Source organism: Lolium perenne, chromosome 5 (assembly GCF_019359855.2).
Source record: "Lolium perenne isolate Kyuss_39 chromosome 5, Kyuss_2.0, whole genome shotgun sequence".
Taxonomy (NCBI): Eukaryota; Viridiplantae; Streptophyta; class Magnoliopsida; order Poales; family Poaceae; genus Lolium; species Lolium perenne.
The window spans coordinates 65,971,857-65,982,931 of NC_067248.2; the positions used below are offsets into that span (position 1 = coordinate 65,971,857).

Sequence of the window (11,075 nt, forward strand, 5' to 3'; positions counted from 1 at the left end):
TAATGACGAAAACCAAAGCCGCATCGAAGCGGATTGCAACATTGGTCAATCCCTCCCGTAGGCCATCCATCAGGAATTCACATAACACATCAGTTGTGTCCTCCTGTGAATGGGAGAGGGAGTTGACTCGTCATCGGTTACGTAGAACCATTCGTGGGAAAAAGCTTTGGCTGAGCCTCTGCGACAACATGAAGTGTGGCACTATCCCGGGGTAGCAGGCACATACACTAATGAAGCAGGACATCTGGACCATGCTCAAAGGGTGGAGATTATGCGCCTTGGCCCGTAGAACTTAACACCCACCACCACCACCACCACCACACGGAACACATACATGGAGAGAAACCACTCTTGAAATTAGCGGTGAAGATGATGTGTTCTCATGTGTTTGGATAGAGAATCCACTCCACACTATATATAAAGTTACCTCTCAGTTGTTACCTGGATGGCCCCATCTACCTCCACCGCCACTAGAGCTTGTTTCCTCGTTTTGGACCGTATCTAGTCCTTCGGTGGCAAGTTGTGCCTCCTACACTAGGTCTTAATCTTTGAGTGGGTACATGAAGAACGTAGGTGTCGGATGCAAAGAAGTTTAGTCAATGTAGATGTCTTTAAACCTTCTGCAACTACTATAAAACCATCTTCACAACAAATAAATCCTATGATTGATTCTGATGAATATCTAAATGTAGTCTCACTGATAAAATGTAAACGTTTTTACATCTTGTGCAACTACTATTAAATATCTTCATGCCCAAAATTACAACACATTTCTCCTCTCTCTACCACAACTCTCTTCAAGAACATTAAAGCTAAGCCATTCCATTCCAGTTGAGCTTGTTATCCCTATCTCTCAGTTCTACATGTTCGAAGAACAAGTTATGTACTTCACTGTGACGTGCACCCACTGTACAACATGCGTGGAGATGTGGAATCGTCACACCAAGGAGAAATTCCTCAACGGCGCACCAGTTAATTGTGTTGGCCTATACTATGAGTTTCGACACACCGAGGAAAGTCAGGCAGAAGAAACTTCCATATGAGAAGAGGCAACGCGTCGCCGTCCTTCAACTTCATGTGGTGTAAGAGTGTTCGAGACATGTAAATTGATCCATGAACTTTGGTGATTATGATATGATAGTATATGATAGATGGATGATATGTGAGGCTCCCTAGTTGTTTTACATTGATTTATGGTGATTTTTAACCAAGTTCATTTTCACTAGTTTAAATTTTGAAGTAGTCCTATGTTTTGTTTATTTTTAGGTCGAGTGACCGTACACACATCAAATTTAGCTAGATTATTTGGAGCATCATTTTTCCGGGAAATACAAAGAGATGAAAAAGGAGAATGGAGGAGGTTTCTGGGCATCAGAAGAGGCCCACGGTGTGGCCCACCATGCCATATGTGCCATGGGTCCCACCTAGCGCCCTAGACCCCATTCACCTAGGATTTCACGCCATCTAGTGATTTTTTTTACCAAAAAACATTTATAAATATGATATCCATCTCGGAGTAACGAGGAGGCAGCCGCAAATAGAGAAATACACGAAACAGAGAAGTCATGTGAAGATTGGCCCCGGTTTCTCATCTGCCTCCATCAACACCATCACCGCCGCCACCATAAGAAAAAAAGAAGCAGTCCACTTATGTACTATGGGTTTATGGAACTAGCGTGTATCATATCTCCCTATGTTCTTCACTAATAGGTATCACATCAACTACCTATCTTGGTTGTGAGCATCTATGTAATGTTTTGATGGTGGATGTTTTGTTATGAGACAAGTAATATAGTGCAATGAAGTATTATGTGTTTGTTGTATTTATAGATACATATGTTACCTTGTTCATTTGTGCTATGTTCTGATCCAACTTGTATGTAAGAACAAGAGAGGGGATGTGTGTTATTTGGAGTAATCTGGTATTATGCATGTGGAAGTGACAACAATCAGTCTTCTACTATAATTTTTATCTTTTCAATGATTGCCTCAGTAGGAATAAAAAGGTTATATATGTGATTGTGCATCTGATAACACTCTAGGTGGTCATGTTTAGATTGCATTACTTAGATACACTTTATGTCCAGGTAATGTGGTTTGTTAAATATTTCCATTCCGGCCAAGGGTATATCTAGGTCATGCAAGTTTCTACAGAATATACATTAAATACTTTGCTAAGTTGGTTGCACCTTTAACTGAACTTATAGAGAAATATGTTCCTTTTTTCCTTCGACAATTATTGTATGGTAGCCTTCCAACAAATAAAAAGAGCTCTCATAACTACCCCTATTATTCAACCACCAAATTGGAAGAAACCCGTTGAAATAATGTGTGATGCTAGTGACTTCTCTATAGGGGCTTTTTTAGGACAACAAGATAAATAAAAGAAACTCATTATTATTCACTATGCTATCCCTATCATTTTCGGTTAATAAGTTCAGACCGTGTATAATGAACTCTCATGTAATACAATAATAGTATATACAGATCATCAAGATTTAAGATACCTTATTTCTAAGAAGGATGCAAATTTTTACTACAGGAGTTTGAATTGCAAATTGTTGAAAGAAAAAGAGAAGATAATCTCGTAGTTGATCATCTTTGATGCGTGGAAGGAATAGCGGATGATCTGGTACCGATCAATGAATCTTCCCAGGAGAGTAGGTTCTTTATATAGGAAACAAAGAACCATTGTATGCCTATTTGGCTAATTTTCTTGTTAGTAAATTTTCACCATAAAATTACGATTGCCATAAAAGAAATAAATTATAAAATGATTTGAAATATTATTTTTGGGATGACCCTTATTTATAGCGCCATGGTCCTGGTTAAATTATTGGAAAATTTGCGCCCGATCATGAGATGAATGCAATCCTACATGCTTGTCATAGTATCTCGTATGGAGTTCATTATAGTGGAGATCGAACAACAGGTAAAGTGTTACAGTGAGGATTCTTTTGGCCCACCTAATATAAATATTCTCATAAATTTGTTAAAAATTGTGATGCATGTCAACGAATGGGTAACATAGGTAAGAGACAATAAATGCCTATTAAGTATTACTTGATCATATAACCATTCCATGTATGTGAAATAGATTATATGAGGCCATTTGTACCACCAAATGGAAACATACATATACTTGTAGGTGTTAACTATGTTGTTAATAAATAGATAGAAGTTATACCAACCGTTCATGCAGATGCAGCTTCGTCATTCAAGATGATCAAAGACATCATTTGTCACGGGTTTGGAGTTCCTAGATTCCTTATAACTGATGGCGGATCTCATTTTTTGAAAGGAAAGTTCATGAAAAATTTACACAAATAAGGAGTCAAACATCGAGTCTCCTCACCATACCATCCACAAACTAGTGGTACAGTGGAGGTATCAAACGGGAAGATACAAGTGATTTTGGATAAGATGGTTTCTAGATAAACAAAAGATTGTTCAGACAATTTAAATGATGGTCTATGGGCATACCGAAGTGCCATAAAAAATGCTATGGGAATGATGCCATATAAAATGGTTTAACTTAAATCTTTTCACCTGCTATGGGACTATTAAGCATTTGAATGACGACTACAAAACTGCAGGAGACAAATGTTTAATAGATATGCATGCTCTATATGAACATAGAAATGAAGCTCATAAGAGGACTAGACTTTGTAAAGAGAAATTTAAAATTTGAAATGATAGAAGTATTAAGGAACGGGAATTCAAAGAAGAGGATAAAGTTTTGTTGTACACCTCTCGTCTAAAGTTGTTTGCAGGGAAACTTAACTCGAAATGGGAAGGATCATTCATAGTAAAATAAGCTTATTGCTCAGGCGTTGTATGACTAGAGGGAAATAAAAGTACTCCCCAAGCACAAGTACTTCATGGACTGTCAATGGACAATGTTTGAAGAAGTACGTAGCTGAAGCACAAAACTCCGTTGAAGTAATCTTAGTCGTCTCACCAGAGCAGGAAATAAGGAGAAGGTATGGCGTTCCATAGCCTACCTATAGTTCTTTATTTTGTTAGACCACTTTTATCTTTCGGTTTGATTTTATTTCTCTTTTCCTCACTTAATACTGAGGGTTTCCTGACTGGTACGGGCGGACCATACGGTCATCATGCCCGTAACAAAGCTCGTTAAACCTTTAGGTTATTATGATTCTTTTTTATTTTCTCTATCATTTTTTCACGAGTTCGGTACGGGAGTACGTACGGCACCATGACCGTACCATAGCCAAATGTTCCCTTCATCTCGATTTCGACCAATCCTACAAATTTTGGTACTGGTGCATGGTACGGTCACCATGACTGTACCAATGATCATTAAAACTTCTGGATTTATTTTTATTTGACGATATTTTCTAAATCAGTACAGTTGATGGGCAGGCAGACGGTACAGATGTAGATTGGCCCTTTAAGCATGTTTTCCTTGCTTAAATTACAATCTCAATTTTCTCCCATCTAATCTTGTGAGACTAGGTGCCTGGTAACCTAATCCAACCTCTCCAAACTTTTCCATTTATTCCTGGATCCAATCACCCTGACGCAACCTTTCGAGACCAGGAAGGTTTGGATGAAGAAGACAGATGAAGCAACCGAAGAGATCAAGCCTTTAAAGATGGGGGAAGAGGAACCACCAAGTCTACTCAAAGGTGAACCTGTTGCCAATTCGGAAGACCTGCTGTCGCAAAGCCTCGAGATGTTGAGGCACATCAGTGTTGAAGAAAAGAAGTCTTACCGACCAATTACTTTCAGCTAAAATCTCGCAAGATCTCCTCTATAACTTTTCCCTCCATCATCTCAACTCTGCGGTATGATGAGGGATGAGGTTAGAGAAAATATCAATGAACTTGAGGAATTCTCTAAAGCAAGTGTTGAGACTATTGGAGAACGGGTTGATGCCTACTATATGATGAGCAAAGATCTTGAAAGCAAGATCCATGGCATCAACAATAGGACAAACACCCTCGGTAATTTTTTTTGTTGAGATGACAACATAAAAGAAGGAAATCTAGAACATTGCGCAGAGGCGGTAGGCAGAAATTATAGAACTCTTTTCTTGTTTTGTGTGCATTGCTCATGATTGCACATGGGACGTGAAGAAGGACGAGAAAGTTGAAGGTCTGCCTAAGGAAGATTAGGTACGAGCAAGGAGTTATGCAATCAGGGGCGGAGCCAGAAATAGTCAAAGATGGTGCTAATACTGACTTAGTTGTTCAAGTTAGCTAGGATTATCATATTTTTGCCTTGAAAATAAAGCATGCTCTTCGCAGGGCTCATTTGCTAGGCTGGTGCTATAGCACAGGTAGCACCAGTCCTAGCTCCGCCCCTGTATGCAATCCTCCCTCACTTGGTTTCAAGCTTGAAGGATTTCTAAAGACTTTTAACCTTTACAGCTTTCAGTACATTTATCTTTATCATAAATTTAGTTTAATCCATTACATTAGAAATTTATGTAATCATCTCTACCAAAAGGGAAAAATAATTATCCTTTGAATTGGGAGAAGATATTATGCATGAGAAAATCAGTTTGTGATCATTTTACTAGGTGTAATAATTGATTTAAGTGTTATTTCACTTGTATATAGATAATTATTTCAGGATCTTCCATGCCTATAAGCTTTATTATTAAAACAAGATGAGAAGAACACCAATTAAATTTTATATTAAAATCCTGGAAGAAGTAAGAGCTAGGGTAGTTACTCAAATCATGAATTGAATTATTTCATGCTGCACCTTGAAGTCTAAACCTTCGTCCTTGATCTCTTTTGTGCCATCTCATATGTTGGTCAAGTATGTCTAGTAGTTGGCACGGCTCTAATAGTAAAGGAACAAAAGGAGCAAGAGTAAAAAAAGGAGAGAGTAAAAATAAAAGAGAAAGAAAAGGAGAAAAAAGAGAGGTAAAAATAGAAAAAAACTAGATGACACCCCGCGCGTTGCTGCGGAAAATCTTGTTTATTGTTTTACTCTATTAATCTCATAGTAAAATAGCAGTAACAATATTTACAATCCAATATAGATCTTTTATCGTTGATAGGAGAATTCAATAGTCCATCTGCTATTTATCACCGCACAGTACTACTCAGAAAATTAATCGGCGTGGTGAAAATTATATGTAAGAGCAATGAAAGAGAGAAAACTCGAAAAACTTACCATGCTCGTTCAAGGACTGAACATGCCTTGTGTAAGCATTCTATTTCTTGTTCTGTTGAAACTACCACATTATAAACAATTAATAAATGGAAGGTCATAATAAAAATGTTGCATCGTAAATCTTGCAATAACCTTAATAGTGAAGGTAGTTAAGTATGAACGAATATACCTGGTCCGGAAGAGAAAAAAACATGTATTGACGTATTGAGCAGAAGGTGGACAACCTGAAATACAAAGCAGCTCAGGAAGGATGACGTGTTGCTTGCTAGCTTCCATGGATTTTGAATGTAGATACGACGAAAAAGACCACAAACAATGTCGTTGCAGTTTTTTTCATGGAGATATGGGATGGGAAAAACAGTTAGTCCAAGCCCAGAGTTAAACAATTGCTACAAAATACTAATCGATGGAAGGTTAAAAAGAAAGCTTACACATGTTTCTCCTACCAATAGCTATGATCAAGCACAAGGTGCACCTCTTCTTCTAAGTTCCTCGTTGATGCAGCACACACTTGCTATCGGCCTGCCGTATATATAACCCTAATGAGGACAACCTCGTCAGGCTCTGAAGGACGCTTGTGCCAGTTGACAACGAGTGCGGCCGAAAGCATAATTGCTATAGGTGTAGGCGGAGGCCATGCGACTGGTTGGTAACACAAAACAGTGGCGGAGCTGTAACCGGAGGAAGAGCGGTGCTAGCTTTGCTGAAGTAGAACGATGGATGCAGTTGTGTCAATTTAGTAATGGTGTTGACCTTATAGTTTTTGTAATTTATGCTAAGAATTTAGTACATATTTTATTGGGCTAGTCAGCTGGACCGGTGCTACAGCACCGGTAGCACCGGCCGCAGCTCCGCCCCTGACACAAAAGAAGTGGTGTCCGTAGTGGATGAAAGAAAGATAAAAGGCAAGAGAAGAGGAGGCCGAGTGGCACAACCGAATAGTCAGTTTCTTCTTTGCAGTAATTATTTCTCATAGTCACAGAGATAATGGGGAAGATGAATCAAATGCACGATGCATGGACATTGGACAAGAGGATGTGAAGAGTAAATAAATGGGCCAGATGCGATTTTTTTTTTGCCAGGCCAGCTGAGATTTGGTGAACCGTGAGCGATCTCAAAAATGGATTAGACTGAACGACATGTGAGGAACACCATAAAAGCTGGATAGACTAATTATTGTTTTTAAGATGTGGCAAGCTTGGTGAGGTGAATGGATTGCATGTGAAAATAAATGGGCTTGTGACATGGCAATATGGTGGGGCTGATGAGGTGGCATGCTTGCATGTTGAGAGAAATCAACTTAGTGGGTTTGTCCTATTTAGGTATTATAGATTTCCATGGACAAGTAGACATGTTAACAACTGTGAGAGCGACTGAAAGAAAACGTTCAAGGTTTTTAACCAAAGTTGGATGTACAAAATATCTCTAAAAAGTTTTGAGAAAACTTCATCGTACTTGCGTGCTAAAAAACAATACAAGCTATATGCTTTTGATAATGTTTTTGAATAAGAACCATTCTTATAAGGTGTGGAATCCTTCTAGTCCATTTGGCTCATATAAGAGAGATAACATTTGAGAGTAGTTCCACATCACTTAAAAATTTCATTCTTTATATTGTCCTCATTCATTTTATCGACTTGCCTTTCATGAACAAGTTAACCCTGTTCACTAAAGTTGATATGTTCTTCACGGATGAGCATGATTCTAAGCTTGGGGATGTTGATGAGTGCAAAAAAGTGACGTGTTGTACGACGTTAAAATGCCTTAGTAGTAGGGAGTTTTTTTATCATTGTACAATGCTAACTCGTCCTATTTTGTTTGTTTCACCAGGATTCCATAGTTAAGGAAGGAGATTGATAAATCAATAAAAGAGATCATATTCAGATGCAATAATGATGATTGAAGGAATTAAAAACACCTTCCATGCCTAGAAGTCTACCCTTGGCCATGGACACCACGGTATGGCCGAGGGGTTACTGTCATTGGGATGGCGGTGCTGGAATCGTTGGCCGCTACTCTTCTCCTTATCAGAGGCCTTCCGAAAGTCTTGCATTGTAGATGACGTTGCGGTGTACGGCTCGAACCTCCGGGCATGGCAACACTGCTCAGGAGGCTGGGATAATATGACCCGACGGGGAAGTCGGTTCCTCCCCATGCCGGCATGAAACTTTGCCCGCACGGTGGGTCGACATCGGTCGGCATACATGTCACGTGTCCCATTAGTAGCATGGACTTTCAGGCAGGGGCCTTTTTCGTTTCTAACAGGCACACCTTGCCATCCGGTCCAACAAAGGCTAGCCGTCACATGAGGCTTCCGGCTTAGTCCTTGTTCAGCTAAGGGCGCACTTTGCCTTAGCTGGTTACTAGAGTTTTTACTCCTATCGGTACTGGTTATCCATCACCCCGATAGTAGCCCCCGAGTTTGTGAACGGCTCGAAGATTCGGTCGTGGGCTTGACCAAAATAAAAGGGTTTAACCAGTACCCTCCTTGACACTTTGCACATTTCGACTACTCCTTAGCCGGCCCGCTCATCCGCATGATCTCCTAGCCTAGCTACTCCTTAGTTGGTAGGGGATGCGAACCGTTGCAACATCTTGGTGTCTCTATTCCCGAGAAGATATATAAGGGGAGAGGAAATATCATGATGACTTGGTGGCACGTGTGGCCACCTGAGTCTTGGTTTGGCGAGCTTACGAAGCGTTGCCACGAATCTTTAACGGGACAAGTAACATCGTGGAACAAGCCTGTCAGGCCGGCGCTGCGATTAGACTGGTCATTTGATTGCGTGTTCGTCTTGCAAATGTAATATACCATCAATACTACTAAGACATTTCAGTTATACTATCCATAGATCTTATTGGAAAAATGTCATATGCAGTGCAGCAAAACGTCACTCTTGCCTTGCTAGAGGGAGGACTTAACGTCTTGTGCTCTCGTTGTACAGGAAACTGTATGCTATGCTCACGTGACGATCCACCTGAACAAATTACTTGAATAATTCTCCCGTACACTTTTATTGGAAAAGGAAATCTCTCGTATTTAAGTTAAGCACGCATACATTCATGCACGCGAGGTCCAAAATTTGCCAAAACTGGAATTGCCGATGTTTCACTTCAAACAAAATTTGGCTGGTGAGGCTCCGAGGGCCGGTCACAGCCACATGGCTCCGGCGGCTTTGAGCATGGGCACCAGCTTGCCTCCGAGATGCAACGATATGATCCTGTCGGTGGAGCCGATGAGCTTGCCTCCAATGAAGACGGCGGGGACGGGCGGATTGCGGCCGAGGCGGCGGGCGAGATCCCGCTCCATGTCGCGGCCGCGTGGGTCCTTGTCCAGCTCGTGCACCACCGCGCCTACGCCGAGGCCAGAGAAGAGGGTCGTCACCGTATGGCTCATCGGGCAGTCGATGTTCGCCGTGAAGATCACCACCGCCTTCTCCGCCGACAGCCTTGTCACCTTCTCCATCGCTGACCGGCCGGCCGCAGAGTTCGTGTCTTCTTTCTTGATCGGGAGTGAACGGTCTAGTGTTAGTATAGGCAGCTGTAATGTCTGTGGTCGTATAATTTGTGGTTGTAGGGGTGTAAACCGAGGCCCTTTTTATAGTGTTCGTGATATGTCAATCCAGATGCATGAGAGAGGGAGTAGTGCTGCGGGCATCAGAATCTGGGACGCCTGCAGCTACAGTTCACGCTCAAAATGGGCAGCTTAGTCACCTGTTCCATAGTATCAGTTCGGTGTCATATGAACTTGCAGATTTGCATTAAAATGTATGAGCATTTGAGTCATCATATTTTATAATAAACTTACATGTTTTTAAATATCTTATAGAATAAACTACATCTGTAATTGTTTTACAAAAATTGTGCAACTTTATGGCTCCACAAAATAACAAGGTGCAGTTGCTCTCTTAAGCGAAAAGTGTGTCCTTTGTCGAAAAAAAGTAAAATAATGTATTTTCTAGCCGGTGCGCCATATTTGTGTCATCATTTTTAATGAAATTAATTGGCGAAAGAATCTTACTACATCATATGTCAGCTATAATCCCTTGAATGATAATGTGCAGTTATAGTTGTTTTACAGAAAACAGCACGAAACTGTTCTAACTATGTAAATAAATTAAATGGCAATTGTAGATTTCCACTGTTTTAAAGTGCATGTGTCATGTATGTCTTGTTTTTGTTTTTCTTGCTAAAGAAGCTGACAGGCATACGGAAGGAAAATGGTTTAAAACAACTTTAAATAGGGAGTTAGCAATATATATACATTGTTGGATTGGTCTGATGCTAAATACTGAAAAAATCACACACCTCACCTCCACCACACAGCACTCACACATGCGCACGTGCACACACACAAACTCTATCTACATATACATTTTTATATCACTAATTGAGCCAATACATTTTCTGAAAAAACTGGTAACATGCATGACTTTAATTTAATTACAATTGTTCGTAATGATTGTGCTTGAGGCCTTATTGATTCTAACTTAGATTGGCATACACATACATGGTAATCTTGTGTAATATGTGATATTGCTTAATTTATGGGGTAATTAAGTGAAATTCCACTCGAGAAATTTTCTCTCAAAAAATAACGTTACTTATCATATGGAGAACATAAATCAGAAAGTTAGAGAAATTTCTCTTAAATTATAATAAAGATAGTGCTTCCCATTCGGATATGTGATCTTATATATGCTTCCAGAAAACTTACACTTATGTTTACAACAATGTATGCACTTCCTTGCCATTTCTGAAAATATTCAAAAAGATAAAGGAACTGAAAAAAACAGAAAGTAAATTATTTATGATGATAACCAATACAAAGTCAAAGTACTCACAGAATCCAACGTAAGGCGCTTGCACAACATTGCAGGTGGGCATCACAAAAGATATATGTGGGTCGGCTAGTTGTTGCA

General features: G+C 39.9%; 1 protein-coding gene across 1 annotated transcript; it reads right to left on the reverse strand.

The window, feature by feature from the left end:
• Nucleotides 1–9,090: 9,090 nt before the first annotated feature.
• LOC127304696 (glutaredoxin-C15) lies at nt 9,091–9,706 on the reverse strand. Its single transcript, XM_051335305.2, has one exon. It carries the CDS (start codon nt 9,617–9,619, stop codon nt 9,305–9,307), a length of 315 nt encoding a protein of 104 aa, XP_051191265.1. The 5' UTR covers nt 9,620–9,706; the 3' UTR covers nt 9,091–9,304.
• Nucleotides 9,707–11,075: the final 1,369 nt, after the last annotated feature.

What these genes read in the sequence shown, in the direction of transcription:
- LOC127304696 (XM_051335305.2), bottom strand. Translation starts at nt 9,619, where the DNA reads ATGGAGAAGGTGACAAGGCTGTCGGCGGAGAAGGCGGTGGTGATCTTC.